The sequence below is a fragment of the Vidua chalybeata genome, chromosome 16 (assembly GCF_026979565.1).
Source record: "Vidua chalybeata isolate OUT-0048 chromosome 16, bVidCha1 merged haplotype, whole genome shotgun sequence".
NCBI lineage: Eukaryota > Metazoa > Chordata > Aves > Passeriformes > Viduidae > Vidua > Vidua chalybeata.
Genome location: NC_071545.1, coordinates 14,416,900 through 14,439,907, shown reverse-complemented (window position 1 = coordinate 14,439,907; position 23,008 = coordinate 14,416,900). Strand labels below are relative to the sequence as shown.

The following is a 23,008-nucleotide window of genomic DNA, read 5'->3' as shown; positions in this document are numbered from 1 at the left end:
CACTCCCAGCCAGGCATGGGAAGGGCTGGCTTGGCTTTGGCAGGGAGCTCCATGAGCTCCCAGCAGATCCCAAGAGCAGCAGCTCCGGGATCCCCACGCGGATACCACGGGCTCACACACACACAGGTTATTCCTTCTCACTTTTAGGCTTTCCAGCAATTCATTCTACTTGCTTTCATTAACTCTAAAAGGTATTTCCAGCTCCTTTTGACTTAAAAGGGGAAAATGTCCATTTGAATTTCTTCCTTGGGCCTCAATAAAAAAACAAACTATAGGAATGTTGCTGTTTTCCATGTAAGCCTCTGCAGTGTTATAAAAGCATCCACATTAAAGAGCTGCCAGCACTTTTCTTTTTTTTTTTTTTAATAATTAAGGGAAATTCAAAGAACCATTCTTGGAAGTAACCTGACACGCTTTACCTAAGATTCCTGTCCATTTGGGCCTCATCCTGCTGTAAGGTCAGAGTTGCCAGGATCCAGCAGAAAGGTTTCAGCCTTCGGAGCAGGATGGTGGCACACAAAGCATCCCTTATCCCCAGCACGTGACAGTTAACTCAGATGTTTATGTAAGATGGGACCCAGTAGATCAATTCTGACCTGCTAAGCCCTGCTTTGCTGGGAATTTGGGGATCCCAGTCCCTCCAGGAGCAAATTTGTGGGATCTGTTCCTGCAGGGAGCACAGGGCTGGCTGCTCAAGGAAATCATCTGGAGGCTCAGTTAATCACTAAAGCAGGATTCTGCTGCACCATCTGTGCCTGGCCAGGCTGGGACAGCTCCCAGACACATCTATTGATAATTTCCTATATTTTGGCTCTATTAAAAGGCCTCTGTAGCTGGTTATAGATCTGGCTGAGTTAAAGTGAAATACAGGACACGGAGAGCTGCATTAATAATAAAAGTGAGACTGTATTTTCATTCAGAATCCTGTGCTTGGGTTTTGGGGCTGTTTTTGTAATTTCTGGGTTTTCTCTTTAGTGTCAGGCTTTCTAATTTGCAGGTGGAATTCTGAAGACCAGAATTCAGCTCTCAGTCACATTTGCTCAGAATGAAAAGCTGCTTCCTCGCACACTCGGTGAAACTACAAAGGTGGGCAAAACCAAAAGTGACTTGAAAATTAGAAATAATATCAAGGAAAGGACTCAGAAACCAACAGCAATTCACTTGGGGAGCAGGCAGAGATGCCACCTGTCAGTCTGCCAGTGATAAATAAAATGGGATCATTTTAAAAAGCCAAATGATGGAAAGGTAAATGCAAGCTGCTTAATCTAGAAGGAATTGTGTAATCCACCTTTCCCCTGGGAACGAAGGGATCTTTCAGGTACAAGAGGAGAGTTGATAACACTGATGAATGTGACGAGGTGGAGCTGCTCAGCCTTTCTGCAGGATTGCACTGAGCAGACTGAGAGCTGCTGAAATTCATTTGACACTCAACAAATCCTTCAGGTTTGTTCTGCTGGGAGCATTTTCCTCTCAGGTGATCCCTACCCCCGTGTGAATGGACACAGTTGGATAATTCAGTGTCACTACAAAGTCTGGATGCACCAGTGGCACCTCCCACCTTCACTCTCAGCACCAGAAAAATAAATGTACGATGAGAGGATTTAATCAAGCTGTCAAATCTGACAGGAGTCTGCCACATTCCTTCAACACCTCAAACTGCAGGAATTCTCCACGCTGTTCAGCCAGATTCATTGCTGGGTGATATTCCCTATATTCTCTGACTAAGATGGAAGGGCAGGGATGTGTTCCAACCTGCAGAGATGCAGAACAGATTATTAAAGAAATTATTAAATAAAAACCAAACCCTTTAAAAACAGGAGTGCTCTGAATGGAACAGGCTGCCCAGAGAAGCTGTGGCTGCCACATCCCTGGAATGTTCAAGGCTGGAGCAACCTGGGATGGTGGAAAGTGTCCCATAGCAGGGGGCTGGGACAAGATGAGCTTCAAGGTCCCTTCCAACCCAAGCCATTCTGGATTTCATAAATTTCCTATTGTGTCAAACCCAAAACAGCAATTCCTCTGAATTATTTTCTACTCCAAGCAAAAGGGGAGACAAAACAGAAACAGATGAGTGAACACAAACTTGCAGAGGCTTCACAAAACTGGTTTGAAATAACGAGTCAACTTAATGGGAATAATCACTGGAAATATTAAACTCATTAATTCAGCTACAGCAAATTGTTCCCAGAATTTTTCCAGGTTTGGGTTAAAGACTTGGCATTTCCCAAGATCCACAGAAGCCCTTCCCAGGGCATCTTTCAGCATCTCCTCTCTCCAGCAGGCTCTGAGCACAGTGAGCTGAGCTGAGCCCACCTCAGGCAGTGCTGCTGAAATCAGGTCACACTGAGCTCTGTGTGTGTCACTGAAATCAGGGTTTGTGTCACTGAAATTGGGGTTTGTGTCACTGAAATCGGGGTTTGTGTCACTGAAATCAGGGTTTGTGACACTGAAATTGGGGTTTGTGTCACTGAAATCGGGGTTGTTGCACTGAAACCGGGGTTTGTGTCACTGAAATCAGGGTTTGTGACACTGAAATCGGGGTTTGTGTCACTGAAATCGGGGTTTGTGACACTGAAATCGGGGTTTGTGTCACTGAAATTGGGGTTTGTGTCACTGAAACTGGGGTTTGTGTCACTGAAACTGGGGTTTGTGTCACTGAAACTGGGGTTTGTGTCACTGAAACCGGGGTTTGTGTCACTAAAATCGGGGTTTGTGTCACTGAAACCGGGGTTTGTGTCACTGAAACCGGGGTTTGTGTCACTAAAACCGGGGTTTGTGTCACTGAAATCGGGGTTTGTGTCACTGAAATCGGGGTTTGTGTCACTGAAATCAGGGTTTGTGACACTGAAATCGGGGTTTGTGACACTGAAATCAGAGCATCCATCCCTCCCATCCCATGGATCCCATCTCATCTTCCCAAACCCTCCTGGAGCACAGGGGAAAAAGGGAAGGATGTGGGCAAAAGCCAAAATAACACCTGGACATCCCAGCCTGGGCATAACAGGACTGGGTCTCTTAAAAAGCGTGGCCTCAGTAAACTTGGTTTTTAGAACACCACCAGTGTTTGCCAGGCTGGGAGCAGCATCCCAGCTCAGGCTTAAGAGGTCTAAATTAAGAACATCCTACTTTTCCTCCTGCAGCCATAAATCCAGAATCCTATTTAAGTGGTCACTGGCAGCTGGAGATGAAACAGGGCCAGGAACAAGAGGCTGAAGTTTTTGAAAGTGGGTGACAAATGTCAGGCAAAAACCCAATTATTTAGACCCAGAGGCAGATCAGGAGTGAGGAACTATTGCTCCAAAAGATTTTAAATATCTGCTTTATATCCCTTCTTCTCCCCAGGAAGTTAATTTCAGCATCACACAAGAATATTTCCAGATATATCTGATATCAGATTTGATGCAACTCCACAGAATTGGCACATTTTTCAAAATAAATAAAAATTAGGCATTTTGTCATGGACTATTTAATAGCTTCCAATCCGAGCATTAATTGTCCCTGGTTTGAAGCTGGAAGATAAAACCAATTGTTCCCAGTATGTCAGAAATTGCTGACAAGATGGAGGTTGGGAGAAGCTTTATTTCTGCTTTTTGCTTTTGAGTATCTCTCATGGCTTCAATTTTCAGGTTATGAGACTGGGTAGGAAAAAACCCCACAAATACTTTTACAATTCACATGCCATAATGTGCTCCCTGGAATTATCCAAGCACAGAGATCTTCAGGGCCAACAAAGCCATTAAGCAAAGCTTTTGGGGGAAAGGATTTTATTAAAAACCATCAAGTTGCACCATTTCATTTTGCACAGTTTCTGAAGGATTTTAGAGGTGAAATGAAAATATTCACGAGAAAACAGGGGAAAATATCCTTATTTGCCTGCAGCAGTGAGGGATGATTGGATACCAGTCAAGAGATCCTTTTCCATCTTGAATTCTCTCTCACTACACAGGGTATCAATACTGCTTTTATTTTGTCACAAAGGATGAATCTGGGACACAAAAAGCAGCAATTCTTTAAGGAAACCCCTTGTGGCTCAACATCAAGCAAAAATCCAATTTTTCCTGTGCAAACCTGCACAGGTTGGGAAGCTGGAGAAGAGGAGGAGTTTGAGGAGAGTTCAGTCAGTGCTGGCTGTGCAGTGCAGCTGATTCAACATTCTCAACAAACTGACCCAAAAAGGCTTCACTGATTTAACTAAAATTGCACTTTTAGTCCCTGAAAGGAGGGGACAGAGCTCCCTCACATCCACCCCAGTACCCCAGTACTGGAGTTACTGGTGAGCTGTCCTGCAGCAACTACCAAACTCTCAGCTCCTTCTTCTGCAAGAGAGCGCTAAAATTGAAATTTTATAACCCAACAGAAATTCTTGGAGCAAGGGGAATGAATTCTGCAATCCCCCACCCACCGTGTCTAGAAGGAGCAAGAGTAAAATGTGCTGGTAGCAAACCACTGAGGGATGAAACATTTCCTGTGGTGGTGCTGCCAAAAAGGCTCTGCCACTCTCCCAAACTTTATTTCTGTTTGCCTGGTAAGGAGACGTGCTGAACACGCAGCAAAGAGGGTGGCTGGACATTTTGAAGAGACAAATCTCATGCTGTAGATGGCAAATCTAAAAGTCTCTGATCTCTTCTTCAAAGGCTCAGAGGAATGAAAGAGAATTCTGCCAGAATATACAGAGCAGCAGCAGCATCTTAGAGATGTTCTAAGGGGAGTATTTCCCAGGAGTGAAGCAGAACTTCATTCCTTTTACAGATTTTTTTTCTGAATCCAGCTTTTCAGCACAAAAGAAGGGTATTAATAATAAAAAATATATAATTTAAATATTTATTTTTAAATTTTTTAAAATTTTATTTATATGTTAATATATATATTTATTTAAATTTAAATGTAATTGTTTAAAAAAAAAAGAACACATGATGGATAAAATCTCTTTCACTTTAAATAATGAAAAGCATTTTTTCCATCAAACTTAGCAGGCACAGGACCTACATTTATGTAAGAGATTAAATGTATGGATTTTAATGAAACTCTTTCCTCATTTCCTGGGATAAAGCTCTTCCCAGTTTCCCAATATGTGAAGGACTCAGCACAGCTGCTCTGGAAGGTGCTGGTTTGCTTTGCTCCACTCAATTAAACCAGACAAGAAACACATTAAAACCTCTAAACAGACAACCTGAGAGCCACCTGGATTTTTGCTGATCCACAGTGAAAAAAAATCCAGGAGAGCTGGAAGAGAGGAGAGAGGAAGAACCAAGGAGTGGGGAGGAGAAAAAACCCTGAGATTTCTAAAGCTTCTTAGGAGGTGAGGAGGGAAAAATAAAAAGCTTAAGGAATCTTTACCTCCAAAGCAATCCTGCCACAGGACACACACAGGGAGGAGGGAGCACTAAATCCACCCTTGGAACACTGAACAGCCAAACTCGCTGCTTCTCCCATCAAAATTCCTAAAGCATCCCAGGAACAATTGAGGAACACGCCCTGCATTGCTCAGCCCTGCTGGGAGGAATAGTTTGGAGCCTCTGGTAGCATTTAAGATTCCAAACAATAGTTCCAGGCATTAATTAAAGTTGGGACTGGTGGAGCAATAATTCTGTGAAAGCCAAGGTGTGCTCAGCATACCTCAGTCACTTATTTCAGCCCACCAGCCCAAGTTAAAAATCAATATTTCAAGCTACTTCTAAATTAAGAATTTTTGTTGTAGTCAACAGCAATCTATAGATTTGAAAAGGAAAAATGTTGTTATTGTTGAGGTAGCAATATACGAGTTTTTTTTTTTAAATTCACAGTGCTCAAACATGGTTATTATAGAAAAGCTACATAAATACAGAAAAATTATTATTACAGAAAAATTAAGATGTTTGTTATCCTACTGCTAATTAAAAGTCAAGATCAAAAATTCTCATAGCTGGAAACCTGCACTCACATTTTTTGTACCCTCTCTGCTAAAAAAACTTCCTTTTGGAAATAATTTTTTCTGCTTGTCTCCAGAGCTTTAAACAGAGATTTTCTGCATCCTGGCTTGATTTTCCTGCTATGTCCTCCTGCAAATGTCAGCAGGGCTGACCCCACTCATGGATTTATGATTTAAGAAGCAGTTTGGGACCCAGGACATGACAAACGTCAGATTCTTAAAGCTGGTGCTCAGTGGTTCCTGCACCCTGGCTCAGTCACAGCCCTCCACACACTCGAAACATTCATTTAAAGAAAAGATTTCCCTTCAGAATTAGACCACAACCACTGACATTCCAGCCAAAGCAGCTTTCATCAGATCATTACTTACATTAAGGAGGATTTAGTGCCAAATCAGGCCTCTTCCTGACATGACAGGGAGTCCCACCAAGCAGTGGTGGAAAGAATTTGTTCTTCCCACATCACTGTATTCATTTTTTAAGAATGAAGTATTTAGTACAGACACACACACCAAACACTGAGAATTTAAATATTTAAATACAGATTAAAAGCAGTCCTCTCCTCCAAGAACTGCTGAGTAAGCAATAAAGGAAATTAAACAGCAGCATTGTTGCCAAAGTACAATAGGAGCAGCATAAAGTAGCAAAATGATTCAGGAAATATTCTGTATTTCTTATTTATTCTTAATCCAAGACCAGGTTGGACAAGGCTTGGAGCAACCTGGGACAGTTGAAGGTGTCCCTGAGCATGGCAGAGGGTGGAATAAGATTACATTCCCTCCCAACCCAAACCATCCTATGATTCCATCCTGAACAAAAAGAACACATCCTCAAGCACTCCTTTTAAAACCAGAAAAAACCAGAAAATCCCTTCACACCCTCCCCATCACAGCAAACCCTGGAACACAAGAGCAGCCTGGCAGCGCTACCTTTGGAACTGACAGCGAACAAGGGCTTTTAAAATCCATTTCCATCAGTACACACGTCCTCTCCAAAGCAAATATTTACCCAGGCATCTGCAGGGACATCAACAGCACAGAGCAGACCCACAGAGATCCCAGATCCCCTGGCAGGCAGCACTGCCACTGTCCCACAGGCACCATTCACCCCCAGCCCCAAGAGCAGCCCTCCAAGGAAAAGGACGAACCCCTTGGGATGTGTTTGCCTGTACTTACAGCCATGGTAGGACGCTGGGGATCCTCCAGACTTTCCATACTCCTGCTCTGAGTAGCTGGTGGACAGGTTGGGCTGGCTGGAGCCTCGGCCAAAGGTGATCTGGTTGCTGCCCACCCCAGTGGCCACCTGAGCCATCCGTTCTTTGGTCTTCAGGGCTTGGGCCCTCTCCGTCTTGAGGCGCTCGTCGTCCTTCAGAAGGGACACCAGCTGCTTGGATTTCTCCCTCACGTTGATGCCCTGGTCTTTCCCATCTCGATCGATGTACTGAAAATCTTTCAATGTCTGGATAGCAAAAATATTCTCTTTACACTGCTGGGCCACCCTCTCGGAGCCAGTTTTAATCAGGTAATCTAAGAGAGTGAGGGCCTTGTAGACGTGTCGCCAGTTCTTGCCGTGGTCATTCAGTCGTTTCCAGATCATGCTCATAATTTCAGAAAAGGCCACAACATTGTAGGTCAGATCTGCTATTTCAGTCATCAACGAACTGGAAGGACCCCAGGGGTCATTCGAGGTCGCTTCCCGAACTTTTATTTCGGCCTCTGAGTAATTGTTCACAATGTTCTTCATCTGCCGTCGGATAGACGAAGTCGTCATTTTTATTTCCCTTTTTACCAAGACAGATTCCACAACACAAACAGCAAAGGGCTAAATTTGCTCTTCTAGGAACGTTTCTGAACTGCGAAGGCTCCGTAGCAGTGGCGTGTTTGTGACACGTTCCGCTACAATCATTTCCTCTCCTCAAGAGAACGACACGAGAAAATGAAAATCATGACCTGAGTGAGGAAAGAAAACAAAGCAGCTTAGTTGGGTCTGATTGTTCTGCGCAGCCAGCAAGCCACACACGCTTGGGAGAAATTTTCCTAGATTAATTTTTTCCTCCTCAAATTTCTTCTGGTTTTGAAAATAACTTGTTCTTCTCACGAGTCACATTAAACATTTAAGATTAAAAACCTGAAGTGCTGAGCAAAACAAAAGCAAGACAATCACAGTGATACAAAGGCAAAATTTTAAAGAAATGAAACAAAATCCAACCTGGAGACTTATTTTCCAACATAAAGCCTACCTAGAACTTTAAATTACAGAGCTCAGATGAAACCACATGAGAAATTCCATGTTCAGCAGCCCTCTAAAGTAGGAATCTGCATCCAGAGAGAACAAGGAAATTTCCAAAGAATCAACCAAGCCATTTCTGAAACCATGGGTAGTTTAAAGGCCTCTCAGTCTCAGGGCAGAGATCCTGTGGCCCAACATACTCCAACTCAAGGTGACCTTTAGTGATAAGCAGATTAGAAGGAATTGTTTTTTTCCCAAAAGCATTTACTTTGTTCATTTGACAACACTCAGCAGATCCACAATTTCTGCTCTGTGTGTCCTTTGCACAGCACCGAAGAATTTTTAATTCTATGAGAGTGGAATTGTAAAGCCAAAACGATTGGCGAGAAAAGGCAAGGACAAGTTGTGGAGCTGGAAAGCCGGGTCAGTTCTTTAGTTAAGGTCACTGTTTCAAGTAAACAGAGGCCTATTAAGCTTTGGAATAAATTACTTGAGCAAACTGGCAGATTGGCCATTCCATGAACACAGAGCAGCCCTGAGAGCCACCAGTGGCACAGACACTGAGCAGGGACTCTGGAACTGAGCTGGCCACGGTCACAGAGATGCCCATCCACATGGCCTTTAATAATGCTCCTCCAAAGACTCCCAAGAACCAACCCCATCCCTCACAGAGACACTGGAGACGAGGAAAGCACAGATTTCAAACCTGACATTGTTATCATGCTTCAAACTACTACAGTGCCAATTGGAATGGAAGCAGAATTCAGTGTCAGCACAGGTCTGTAATGGCTTTTTTTAGCATAAAGACAAATTCCCTTCCTTGGAAACCTTTCTGGGCAGGTTAAAGTACCACAGAACACACCTAATGAGTTTTTTTATTTTATCTTCTTCCGCTAAAGTTGATTTTTGGCAGAATAAAAGCCTCTTATGACATGATGGAAGATTAACTTTGAATGAGACCAACATTAAGCTTCAGGTAAGCTTCATGCCCCTGGTGTTGTCCCCAGTATTTAGAACCAGCTGTAGAATGGATAACAGCAGCAGGAATAAAAAGGGGCATCTCCTGGGACATTTAAGTTCTGTGTGGATCAAACCCAGAATTTGAAAATGTTGATCCTACACAAACATTCCATGACTCTTCCTTCCCTCTGGAATTTTACACTGCCCAGATCTGTTGGCTCACCTGCCCCTGTGATCCCTCTCTAATGTACGACTTCTAAAAGGTGAGGAAACAATAAAAATTAAACAGAAAAAGCACAATGTACATCTTATTTAGCCTAAGCCATTTCTTTCTGCCAAGAATGGGTTAGGCAAGTTCCCAGCAAAGCTGAAAGCAGTTATCCAGGGGATCTGGAAGGTCACACTGAACTGGGAGCAGGCTGCAGGCAGGAGCTCCTTGCAGCTGGAGGCAGCACAGGATCCAAGTGCCAGTGGAACCATGGACACAATCCAGATGATTATACAGATCCCAGAGCAGAAGAATCCAATCCCCCCATAAAAACTGAGCTTTTTCAACCAGAAAAGCAGTGAATAACATGACAAATCAAACCCAGGAGAGCTACAAAACTTTCTAAACCAGTTGGATAAGAAGTCCACCAAGCCTGACATCCTCAGACACAAATCCTTGTGCAAAGAGCCTGAGATTATTCCCTTGTATTCCTCATATTCCCTTGTATTATCAGCAACTGGGACACCCTGGATGCCAGCATGGACACACTGGGCCTCTCCCACCCCCTCTGGAAGTCACCTGAGCTCTCTGTGTCACCCTCAGCAAGTACAACACTGGCACAGTGACCACAATCAACTAACAACTCCTTCAGGTTTCTGAGAAAGAACACGTCACCTTGGGCTTCTTTATGTGCCCCATGGTTTTATGGGAATTGGCCAACTCCTTCTGAGCTGAGGTTTTCTGAAATTCAGGCTACTTGGAAGCTTCTCCTTATCTCCATCATCCCTGTGGTCTTTCCATGTACAGGTTAAACTCCATTTTCTTGGGATACACACAGTTCCCAGCACTCTGCATTTCAGATTTGGCAGCAAGAGAAGTTTGTATCACAACACAAATCATTTACTGCTTAGCACTCCCCATGTATCAAATACTTCCTAAAATTCCACGTGCCCCTTGGGAGTTTTACTTCTACTGCACATTTCTTCTCCCTGTGCATTTCACCTGCCACTTTATCCCTCAGCAGGTCTCAATCTTTCATCATTCCTTTCAATTCAAGATTAAATTCTATTTGGCTAATTTGCTTCAATTTAGCCATCTGATTATTTGGGGCCAATCTGCTAAAGGGAGTATTTGCAGGAGCACTGATCTCTGGCAGGACTCAGAGCCCTTCCCTGTGAGAACCAACGTTTACTCCTAACCCTATTTCCTGTCCTTTAACCCACTGCAAATCTATGAAAAACATTCTTGCCTTATGGAAGTTTTATTTCTTTCAAGGCCAGGGAGGAGAGGTCTCCCCAAAATCTTTTTACAAGTACACTACAGGAGCAGGTGCCTCACCTGTGTGTATCTCCCCAGCCAAAGACAAGTTTCTTACTTTACAACTTCACAGGCTTTTGGAAAAATCATTTTAATACCTCACATGTAAAAGTCCCTGAAGAATTAACCACCCTCACAATACAAGACTGCTTCCCTTCTCTCTCTCTCACACCAAATCCAGCCATTTTTACACAACAGCACAGGAAAAATACTCCAAGTCTCCTAAGATCTGCAAGATGAGTAAGAACAACCCAACCCTGGATCACTTCTGGAGCTGATTAAATGCAACTCAAAGCTGTCAAGGCCTAAAAAAACAGAGCAAAGAGCCTTCATTCCCTCCCAATTACACCCCACTAGGAAAGCAGGCACTTGGTTTTGGAGAAGAAACCAAAGGAAGAACTCCTTTGGAAGCTTTTCTAAGTCTGGAGGAGCACTTTGGAAAAACAATCCCAAGAGCAAACACAGGAGAGAACACACTGGGTAAAGAGAAACCAGCAATTTACACACTTCCAAGAAATTAAGTATTTCACTTGTTGTTCTGTAACAGACTCAAAACCCATCAATCCATCAACGCTGAGGGATTCTTCACTTTCACATCTTCGAGTCCTGAACACCAAGGCCTTCAATGAGAGAAACATTAAGGTTTGTTTTTTCCTTTTCTTGATGGACATGTTTTCATCTTACTCTACTCATAGCCCATAAAAACCAACTTACTCTAATCCTCATAATGAACACCCAGGGGAAGACAGGATGGAAAGTGATGGAGCTGCTGTTCCCCTCACCAATGCAGCTGTGCCAACACTCAAGGTCCTGCCTTTCAGTGGGACTGACCTCACCTCAGAGCTCTGGTTTTGTCCCTGCTTTACTCACTCTGCTCCCTCGCCACACAATGGAAGCCTTTTCCCGGATTATTCCAAATCTTGCAGCATCACAACAACCTCTTTTATCATTAAACAGATCAAAAAGCCAAACATCCCAACTGCATAAAAGTGAGGAACAGTTTCTAACACATTCTAACAAATTCTTACACAGAAAGTTTTGATTTTTTTTTCCAGAGACCTCAGTGAATTAACTTCTCACAACAAACCACAAGGAAGAACAATGCACTTGCAATTTCAGCAAAAATGTGAGTTTGCATTTTTAACAGCAGAGTTGCAAAGAAAGCAGAAAGTGAGGCCAGTTGATTAAAGCTGTTTCTGGTTAGCAGGAAAAAGGCTTGAGCAGATTTCTGTGAAAGTTAAACAGTTCAGTCTTGGGGAGCCTTCCTCATTTTTGCTCTTGGTCCCTACAAGCCGTTTTCTCTGATTTTGAAGCACCTTGACATCTGCAAATGGCAAAGCAAACAGATGTGCAGACAAGGAGGTGCAGCTTACCTGTGTTACCAGGGCTAAGCTGGAGGGAAACACCCCGTGCCCTTTTCCCTATTCCAGCAGTTCCATCACACAAATCATGAATTCTCCTGGTGCCTTCCTACACACAGCATGCAGACAGAAGCAATTCTTGCCTGAACTCCTCATCTCTCTCCCAAGAGATGAAGCTCAGTGAATGAAATCTGCATGAGGAAACTTCTTTAACTTGCTGAGACTAACACAGAACCAAGGCCAAGCCACAAAGTCCTTCATGAACTCAGTTCAAAGCAAACAGCCCCAGAAAATCCACCTATAGGCAGGCTTTCAGCAGAATCCATTCACACCTCTGGAATGTAAAACTCCAAGCAGGATTTGTCTGCACTGATAAAATGCCCTTCATATCAGCCTGAAGGTAAATATCTGCATACCCCAGCTAAGCATGCACCAGAAAGATATGAAAAGCCTTCAATATCAAGTATGAAAATTAACATTAAACATCAGGAGTTCACCTGACATGTGCATAAAATTTTAATTAGCAGTATTACAGACAACATATATCCTTAGATTAGACATTTGCTGTAAGTCACATGCATGAAAAGGGAGGTTTGGAAAACAGTTATTAATTCAGTCTGTGATCTGAATCTGCAGACATCAAATCTACATAAAAACATCCCAGCCTTGCTGCCTCCCCTCTCAGGTGGGAATACACAGAGATCTGCTCTCCCTGCTATCAGGCTGCAATGACAGAGGCAGGTGATGCTCAGGGACTGTATTCCAGCACAAATCAGGGAATTCTTGCCAATCTGCACAGGATCAGGCTCAGAGAAGCTGCTGCCGTGTGCTGACTGAGGAATCTGACAGACAGACAGCGACACCACACCTGCACACACAACCCCAATCCCAGCAAGAAGTCAGCTCCTATTTATGGCAAAGAAAAAGGATTCCCATTGCCTGACCCTAAATTCACACCCTGCTTTTCCTGGGATAGCTCACTGCGTGCCTAAATCCAAGCCCACTGTGTTTTAGGAAGTCTCATTTTCCACAAACAGCTCAGAAATCAGAAAAAAATCAAGCACAAACCTTCATACAAACATCAGGAATATAATGAAGAAAAAAAACATTTTTCTTATACTAAATCCACACTGCTAGACAGATTTTCAAACTTAACAAATTCTCTGATTTTTTTTCCTCTTCATAAATTATTCTCAGAGGACAAATGGCTGACCAGAGGGTACCATTGCCCTGCCTAGGATACAATATTCAACTGCAATCCAAACATTGCTCCCAAAACCAAACAGAAAAAGGGGCAACTGTGCATCGTGGCCACTTGGAGGAGAGGACTGAGAAGAGAGAAGATACTTGGCACTACACAGAAAAGCCAACAAGCAGAACACTTATTAGCTCTCTTTTGCTATTCTACAGCAGAGAAAACAGCAATTCATGGGAATAAAACAGCAAAATGAAGAGCCTGAAATTCCCATCAATGCCCTTCCTCAACCTTCAAAATTATTGAGGAAACGAGTTACAAATACAGATTGGCAAAGGGTTTGGAGAACAGGGTTAACTCCAGATGAAAGGTTTCATTTCCATTTTTCACAGCTTAAATGCCTGTCTTCAGTGTAATTTCTGAGGAGAGGAAATGGTTCAAAATTCAAAGTTTTGGAAGCTTTCCACTCCCTTTTACAAATGAGAGAACAAGGTCAGCTTTCACAGACAGCAGGTGGCCAAATTATTTCTTTATTTAAAGAGTTAATGGTGAAAGATAATTCTCCTTCAAATTTATGCATATTCATGAGTGCCAAGGTTTGATTCTGCACTGGTTTTACAGTCCTGTCTCAGCCTCACTGAGGGAAAGGAGCTCCAGCTTGAGGAGACTTTTAGCTGTAAAAGAGATTTACAGACACAAATCTGGTTCTGTTTTCTCCATACCACCTTTTGTTACTCCTTGTCTCCTTAAATTCCCAGGATTTGAGCTCCATGGGGAGCTCATTTCTAAGAGTGTATGGGAAAGGGGGGTGAGGAGCAAATCTCTAACCTGCCTCACACAGCAGCACCACCTGGCCATGTCCTTTTGGGACCTGCCAAGCCACAGCTGCTGAGGTTTTGTCAGCCCCAGCTCCCCTGGCCTTTGTGGGGTTTTGTCAGCCCCAGCTCCCCTGGCCTTTGTGGGGTTTTGTCAGCCCCAGCTCCAGTGGCCTTTGTGGGGTTTTGTCATCCCCAGCTCCAGTGGCCTTTGTGGGGTTTTGTCACCCCCAGCTCCAGTGGCCTTTGTGGGGTTTTGTCACCCCCAGCTCCAGTGGCCTTTGTGGGGTTTTGTCAGCCCCAGCTCCCCTGGCCTTTGGGGGGTTTTGTCAGCCCCAGCTCCCCTGGCTTTTGTGGGGTTTTGTCAGCCCCAACTCCCCTGGCCTTTGGGGGGTTTTGTCAGCCCCAGCTCCCCTGGCTTTTGTGGGGTTTTGTCAGCCCCAGCTCCCCTGGCCTTTGTGGGGTTTTGTCAGCCCCAGCTCCCCTGGCCTTTGTGGGGTTCTGTCAGCCCCAGCTCCCCTGGCCTTTGTGGGGTTCAGTCAGCCCCAGCTCCCCTGGCCTTTGTGGGGTTTTGTCACCCCCAGCTCCCCTGGCCTTTGTGGGGTTTTGTCAGCCCCAGCTCCCCTGGCCTTTGTGGGGTTTTGTCAGCCCCAGCTCCCCTGGCCTTTGTGGGGTTTTGTCACCCCCAGCTCCCCTGGCCTTTGTGGGGTTTTGTCACCCCCAGCTCCCCTGGCCTTTGTGGGGTTTTGTCACCCCCAGCTCCCCTGGCCTTTGTGGGGTTTTGCCAGCCCCAGCTCCCCTGGCCCTTGCAGCTGGAACCATTGACAGGGTGGCTGTAAATGTGCTCTGAAGGGCTGGGAGAAGGGACATCACTCACGACCCAAATCCAACCTGCACTGGGATCTAATTTTAGGATTACAAGCTTTAACAACAGCTCTTTAAAAATAACACATTCCTCCTTCTACAGCCAGGTCAAGTGTCACCCACAGTGCCACCTGCACTGTGGGCATGTTTCTAGGTTTGATGTGGCTTTTTTTTAGTTGTTCACTTACTAATTTTTTGAGAATATTTAATTTTTTGGTTTTGTTTCAGAGGTTTTTGATCAACCTAAATTGGCTGATTGATTATCTATGATAAGACTAAAAGACTTTGCAGAATATTAAGACTAAATTTAAGACTAGTATTTAAGACTAAATACTTTGGAGAAATAGAGCTATGAAAGATGCACTGTAGTAGGACCCACAAGGGGTAATTTTAGATGATTGGCTTTAAGGCATTTACAGCATGGTGTGGCTAAAGCTGATAGACCAAGAAACACTTCTAGTATATTATAACTAGGAAATAGTTGGCTGATTGTGGTGGCATGAATTATAACATCAGTATTGTCTCACCCTTCTCATGAGACTGAAAATGGAATAGAGGTTTTTAAAACACCTCTCAGTTACCCCATTTCTGGGTCAGGAAAAGGGTATTGTCTGACATGGGCACATCTCAGTTTATTCTCCATGCAGCAGGTGTGCAGTGAATATCAGAATACTGCAGAATTACACACCAGTGTGAGGTTAGGCCATTACACACTGAAGCAGAAATGCCAAATGCAAATTAATCCAACAGGGCAGTGAAAATACCTCCCCAAACTCCCCAAAGGAATTTGTTCTCTGGGGATTACCTGCTTCAAGGAAAGCATTTCATCTGTTTTCTCACAAACTGAGTAGGAAAATAAAGACCACCCAATATGTGCCTTGACTGAAAGGTAACAATCTGAAATAAATTCAGCTTACCAAGTATACTTGAATTGTATTTTCAACTGAATTAAGGGCAGCAGGAGACACTTCTCTCCTTTCACATTTTCCTTTTGGAAGGGAAGAGGATATCCAATATTCTTGCCAGAGGATGTGCCTTACAATCTACTACTAATTAGAAAAGTCCAGCCTTGTCACTTAGGTTGTTATGGGGTGACAAGCACCTGCCCAGGCCCTCACAGATCAGCTTGAACACAGAAAGAACTGCAAAAAGTAAAAGAGCACAAAATGTCAGCTCCCTTCTTTAAACCCCAGTGTTTTCCTATAGAACTGCAATATTTAAAATTCATATTCACCTAGATGTGTGTTTATGTATCAGACTCCATATTTTGGGAATGTATTTTGGGAAGATACCTGCTACTTAAAATTACCCAATGATTTCATTAACTAAATTGATTTTGCACCTTTATTAATATGAAGTAAACGTCACCAAGTGCAGTTTCTCCCATCCTCCTACACACACCAGACATGAAACCACATTAACACACTCAGTAGGCCAGAGGCAAATGCTCACCAAGACAAATATTAGGGGGGGAAAACAGTTTAACTCTCCATGTTACTACTGGTAGAAGCTGAAGGATTAATACTTTTATTTTATGACATGGATTTCTAAGGAAAAGGATTGTTCAAGAAGTACAAGATGCCAAGAAATACCTGTCCATACACCCAAACACTATTTTTTCCATTTTAATTAAGTGTGCTTCCTCCCAGCACAAACTACAGGCCTGCAAAGAAAACAGAGACCGATTTAATATCCTACATACATTCATCAATGTCCATTCATGGCATAAAATTTCAAGTGCCTTCCCTCACAGCCACCAGATTTTGCACAATCATCTTGAAAGATCACCACAATGTCTTCATTCAACTATCAGGGCTGGTACCAACATCAGATTGCTTTAAACCTCACAAATTCAGGTACATGAGTTGTGTGCTCATGAGTTTGGAGTTCAGCAGAAAATCCTTCCCTGGGAGGGTGGGGAGGCCCTGGCACAGATTCCCAGAGAAGCTGTGGCTGCCCCATCCCTGGAAGTGTTCCAGGCCAGGCTGGATGGGGCTTGGAGCAGCCTGGGAATGGGGAAGGTCCCAGCCATGGCAGGGGTGGAACTGGATGAGCTTTAAGGTCCCCTCCAACCCAAGCCATTCTGGGAATAAACTGCTGTAAGATTGCAAAGTAGGAAACACATCCCAAAATCCTCCCTGCCCCTCGCTGCAGGAACGTTCTGGCCAAAGGCCAGGGTTCCAGAGCAGGATTTGCTGCCCAGCAGTCAGACTCAGAGAAGGGAGGATGGGATTTTTCAGCTCCTGCCTCTCCACTGTGCCCCACACCAGAGCCACAGGTGGAACAGCTCCGGTGACCTGACCCCACACACCGGGGCAGGCAGGGGGACAGGGCTGGGGCTGCTCACAGATCACACCACCCAACCAATTAATGCCAAGGTCACTCTAATTACTCTAAAGAACACCCCAAATAAGGAGAGCACCAGGCATTCCAACAGCAGTCTCCAGTTACAGCTCACTGGGCAAAGCTGCACCTGGGAAGCTCAAACTGGAGGAGAAGCTGATGGTTTAGGTTTGGGACTTGGTTCTGCAGGTGATTGTGCAAGGACTGCAGACTGGGGTTGTGGGAAATCTCCTTTTCCTGCCTCGGGACAAAGCAATTCCATGTTGAAGATGGCCATAGAGAAGGAGGAAATTTGGCTCTTCACTCTCCAAATTACCAAATTTCATAATTAGCCCTGTGTTTTCCCACCCCGATTTTAGCTCTGTCCTGCAACACCAAATGTTCAGCTTTCCCTCTGACTCCTCCCTATCTCCTATCTTTTCACACTGTACACACCAGAGTCTCCAAAATCCTTCCCAAACCAACCCACCTCTTCTCCCTCTTCCTCTCAGACCTGTCTAACGTGTCCAGCACCACCACCTTGGCAGGAGCAATTCCAGAGGAGAGGTCCCAGCTGTGCCACCAGCAACCTGATCTACACTGGATTCTGGCTCCCAGGAACTAGAACTCAAGAATATTGGATAATATAAAAATAATTCACTTTGGTCAACTTCTGTGGTGCCCTAGTTCCTGATTCTGAGCTATATTTTTAAGTTCAGCTTTGATGGAAATGAATCACTTAAAGATTTTTTTTTTTTTTAATATCAGCACATTTGACATAAGGATTTTGCCTCGTTTTTCTGCTTCAAACTTTCTAATTCCTTCATTCATGCACAAAAAAAAAGTAATGTTTGATCAACAATAAAAATATTTATTATTATTTTGTTGATTTTTGTGGAATTGGAAAAAAAAAAATCTGGTTTGAAAATGCCAATGAATCCCACATTCTCCTATGCAGATATACAGAAATTTTCACCTGTCAGCATAACAATTCCTCAAGTTTTCTGAATCCATCCTCCAGCAGTAAAATTCTACCTACTCTTTTATCTATTCTGGATATTTAGACGGAAAATTATTTGAGTGGGAGGCAGCTTGTTCATTTCAAAGAGGATGACAAAGATTTGTTACTCAAAAGCATCTGTGCCTGTTCCTTCATTAAAGGTCATTTTCTTCCAGGCAGCTCTCACAGAGAACATCTTCTACCCCTCAGCTTTGATACCCTGCAAGCAGCAACTGGATCATGGCCTTGGAACTCCAGACATCTCCCAAGGAACCCACATGGAAAAGGCAACACCTACCTCTGCTTCCAAAGCAGCTGATTGTGGCTTGGGATATATTGAATAAAATGCAATAAATCCCTGGTGTAGCACTGCTCCTCCCTGTCCCTCCCAGAGCTGCCTGGTGATTATTGTTTTGACCATTGTTTTCATGCAAGTCATTAAAAACATTCCCTCGTTAGATTTAGAAGCAGAACACAAAAGTGGCTTAAAAACTCACCCATTCCATTGTCTCATTTTTTTTTTCCAAGAGCTTTCCACCTAGTCCAAATGCACAGAAGAAATTCAAGCCCATTAACATCCATCAGAGAGCAGTAATGAATTCATCAATATTGCTCCAGTCCGTGGGCACGGCACCGTGCTGAATCATTTGGTAACTACATCTGCAGCAGGAAAGGCTCACACAACCCTCCCCACCTCCCTGAAGAAGGGAAAATGAATGTATTGAGATCTCCCTCAGCTCTGTTATCCCTCTGGATGGGGCTGGTGGTGGTGCCTCTCCCCACCAGGATTCCCACAGCCATCAAATCCTCCTGGAGCTGCTCCCCCTGGACACGTCCCTCCTTTGCCAAGCCACCTGCAGGCTTGCAAGGAGCTTTCAGTGTTCTTTCTTTCTAGAAATGGTACAAGGATTTGTTTTTTTTTTTTTTTTCCTGCTTTTTAATGTATAATGCAAATATGTTAAATCGAGTATTTAATTTGCAAAGGAAAAAAAAAAAAAAAAAACAACAAAATCTCCTCCACACCAGGTTATCACACTGAACTGTGATTTTATTTTTGGGTCTATTTACAGACAAACTTCTTCCTCCAGCAAGAAGTTTTCCTAGCAGTGAAAGTTCTATGCATAAGAAAAGCTAAAAAGCTACCAAAATCAGCCAGTTTTAAAAGAAAATAATTATCGTGTAACATGGAAGTTTAGCTGCCAAAGAAAAGCCCATACCTGTGGCTGGAGCACAGCAGTATTAAGTTACTGTTCTCACAACAAAGGAAAAGGAACCTATTCTTGAAAAAAAAAAAAAAAAATCAGCCTTAATGATATAAACAAAATTATCCTTAAATGTAGATTGGAAACGACTCTGCCTGCTTTGCCTTGCCCGGGGATGCCAAGGCTGGTGGGCTCTGCAGTTTTCCATCTCCCCAAGTCCCTTCCTTGTGTTTACACTCAGTTCTAATGGCATCTCTAATTAACCCCACGAATAAATAGGGTTTGTTAAGGTAGCCCTTACAGAGCAAGTCCAGCTAATTGAGGTCTCAGCACTCTGCTGCCTTAACACAGATGATGTCTCAGAACATACACTCACACATGTGTCTACAGATCCTCAACTCCCACGGCTTAATTCAATTAATACTATTAAATCTTTAATGCTTGCCTTCAAAGGCGCTTTTTTTTAATTTTTAATAGCTCTCATAGGTGAGCACGAATGTTTTATGTCTTTCTGCTATATTTTAAATAAACTCCTCTTTTCTTGCCACTTTGATGTTTGCCTTTCTGACAAACCTCTGCTCTGTGAAGCTGCTGCGACTTTGTTTTGTGTGCAAGGATGACATTACAAGCTCCAAAAGATATGTTAATCACCGAGCTGGAATCTGGGATTTTTTTAATTCCTCTCACCTGCCCTCTGGGCTGGGAGTTGGCACCAGAACAGCTTTCATCAAAACAATGAAACCCAGGAGGAGAGAAGAGGCAACTGGAGGGAGGGGGCTCTGATTTGCATCTGCTTAGCATGGAAGTGGCAGGCGGGGCTTAATTCTCTTTTACTCGGCTTTCCCATGAAAGATTTTATTTCAATAGTATTTTATTTATTATTAAATAGTATTTTATTTAAATAGTTAAAATAGGAGTTTTGACAAAAGACTGGTCAAGCTGGATGGAAAAATAAGCCTTGTGGCATCTAAAGGCACATCTGTTTCATGGGCACTGAATGTGTTTTTAATTCTCCCCTCCTCTCATTCCAAACTACCTTGAGACCTCTCCCCACCTTGCCCTGCCCCTTTTCTAAATTTTGAATTTGTGAAACGAGAGAGAAAGCTTTGACAGCACATTTCAGGCCTTTCTATAGAGCATAAACTACAGCAAGAAACGAAAACGAAAAAAAAAAAAAAAAACAAGCACAGAGTTTCCTCCCCCTTTAAAGTTTACTTTTCTTCTGAGTAAGAAAAAGAAAATCCTTCTTAAAATAAAACTAAAAATCAGCATTTCCAGGGACAGGAAAAAGCACTATAGTATTATATACACTATCCAAGCTGACATAAAAAAGAAGAGATTAAAAGCCTGGCTGGAAGCCAAGGCATCCAGACACAATTTTGCACAGAGCATAGAGAACAAAAGTGTTCCTGCATTCAGGATGTTGGAGCGTGTTTCCTGCGCTCACACCTGAAAGCAAACAGCACTAAAAACCAGCCCCAGATCAACAGGTCCCCCACCCCTCCAGAGTGAAAGATGTGCTCACACTCTCCTTGATCCAGACTATCTCCTGCAGAACAGACCCCCCCATAAAGCAAATTAAAAACAGAATCATAAAGACAAGCTACAAAACTCTCCTGCTGTTCCTCACTCCTCAGCATTTCAGCAGAGCTCCCATCACACAGAGCACTCCCCAAAATCCCAGATCTCCAGCCATACAACACGTCCTGACTTTTAAAGCCCATGTAAATACTCCTGGAGGCATCCTATGGTCGTATTATGATGAAATTAAATATACACAGCCACTGCTGGTCAGCAGACAGACACCAAAATGGCAATTGCAGCACTCAGTGTGTTTAAAGCAGCAGGCCAGGCAAAAAGAGATTATTCACTAGGTAGTCAAACGTAAAAAAGAGCCAGACATTTCAGTCTGTCCCAGTGTCTCACAAAGGGGTCAGCGATTTGTAAATTTTAAACACAACACTTAAGCAGTTTTGCAGACTAAAAATCCTTTGATGATTTACCTCAGTGCTTCTCTGCAATAAACCAGTTTAAAAGTGATTTTGCTGTACTTGAGCTTTTATACTTCAGCTTCTCTACAAGAATTCTGAAAGCCAAGTCAAACCAATTATAACATTCCTGTATTTTACTTCCTTATTAAAGCTTCCCAAGAGAACCAGTAAACATATAAACATAAATATCTTTCAGAGGAGTCACCCAAGTACCAATAAAATCTTCAGAGAGCAGTAGCTTTGTTGAAAAAGTATGAAATACCACGATCATAGCCTGGTGCAAGGACAGTCATGCTGTTCTTCTGAGCAGCAGACAGAAATTTCTGCCTTAAAAATATACACAAATTGAAAAGATTCTCAAAACTGACAGTATTAAATATTGACTTCTGATCTGCATTTGCACACTCCTAAGAAAAGTAGTGTGTGTCACCTATGCTGTTTATCAGAAAACATTCCAACAGAGGCATTATCTTGACTTTCTGAGAAACTCTTCTAAATTGGTAGACAAAGTTTAACTTCGTGAACTCTGCTCAACAACAGCAGCAAAATATAGTAACACTTCTCATAGGTAATAAGCATTCCATCCTTAAAAAAAAATCACTGCAAGCAGCAGAACACTGCAAGAAGCAATCAAACCCCTGCAATAAGGCAGGACAGGCTCAGAAGGCAAATATTTCATTAGATAATACAACAGAGGGGAGTTTGTCCTTTCCAGTGGTCATTAGAGAAAGAGGTTTTCATCAAGTAATTAAATACCTGGGCAGGGGCATTTTAAAGATGCATCAGATCTTCCTGGATCTGAATATTGAGGGTAAAGCCTGATCAGGAACCTCTAACCAGACATTACCAGTCACAATCCAGCAATGGCACAAAATGGGAGGGTGTTTCTCTGATTAATTAAGTGAATAATTAAAAATATTCAAGTTCTGTTTTTCAACTAACAATTGAAGTGCTTTCCTTTACGTGCACCATGTGGCAGAGCACGCTGTGCTTGACCATCCACCAGAGAACAGGCACGTTAGAACAGCTCTGCAGATAAGGATTAATTAATGATCTTCAATTCTGCCTGATTTCATAGGTTAGAGCAAACATCTCTGCCTTACTGCTGTTGTCACAAGCCTCATCCCTGTCCAAACAGAGCTGAAAGTCAGTAGAAAAGCAGCTTCAGCAGCAACTGGGTCAACAGATTTGGCTGAAGAAATCCTCATCACTAGAAAGAAAGAGATAAATAAAAATCAGAATGACAAAACTGAGGTGATGCTTGGGGTCTGCTCACCCCCACGAGGAACCTCCTGGGAACAGAATTCCCACCTAGAGGGAAACGTGTCTGAGGGATTCTTTTGTGCTGCCATCCCTGGGGAGGAAGTTACCTTTAAAAAGACTTTGTTTGGTCTCTCCCTGAGGAATATCAGAACTGTCTGTATCAGTTGTTTCAGTGGGGTTTGTCCCACAAAGGTTTTACTTGTGAAGTGCACAGCTCTTACACCAGCGAGCAGTTTACTCATGCGATTACTCCCAGTGGACTCAGAAGAACTGTGTGAGAAAGAAGGAGCTTTGCCAACCTAAAGGTTGCACAATCAGGGGGAAAAAAAAAAGTTCAACCAAACCAGGGAGGGGATAAATTGCAACTGACAAAAA

The 23,008-nt window shown here is 43.2% G+C and overlaps 1 protein-coding gene across 4 annotated transcripts in view; it reads right to left on the bottom strand.

Annotated features, from left to right (window-relative positions):
• Nucleotides 1–23,008, bottom strand: part of EPN2 (epsin 2) — a 44,200-nt gene that overhangs the window by 15,758 nt on the left and 5,434 nt on the right. For 2 of the 4 annotated variants that reach the window (XM_053957358.1, XM_053957361.1), the window contains exon 2: nt 7,082–7,855. In XM_053957358.1, the coding sequence (XP_053813333.1) occupies nt 7,082–7,676 (595 nt within the window). In that variant the 5' untranslated portion in view covers nt 7,677–7,855. Of the gene's footprint in view, nt 1–7,081; nt 7,856–19,394; nt 19,457–22,473; nt 22,581–23,008 lie in introns of those variants that run through there. The other 2 variants (XM_053957359.1, XM_053957360.1) reach the window with 2 other exon arrangements.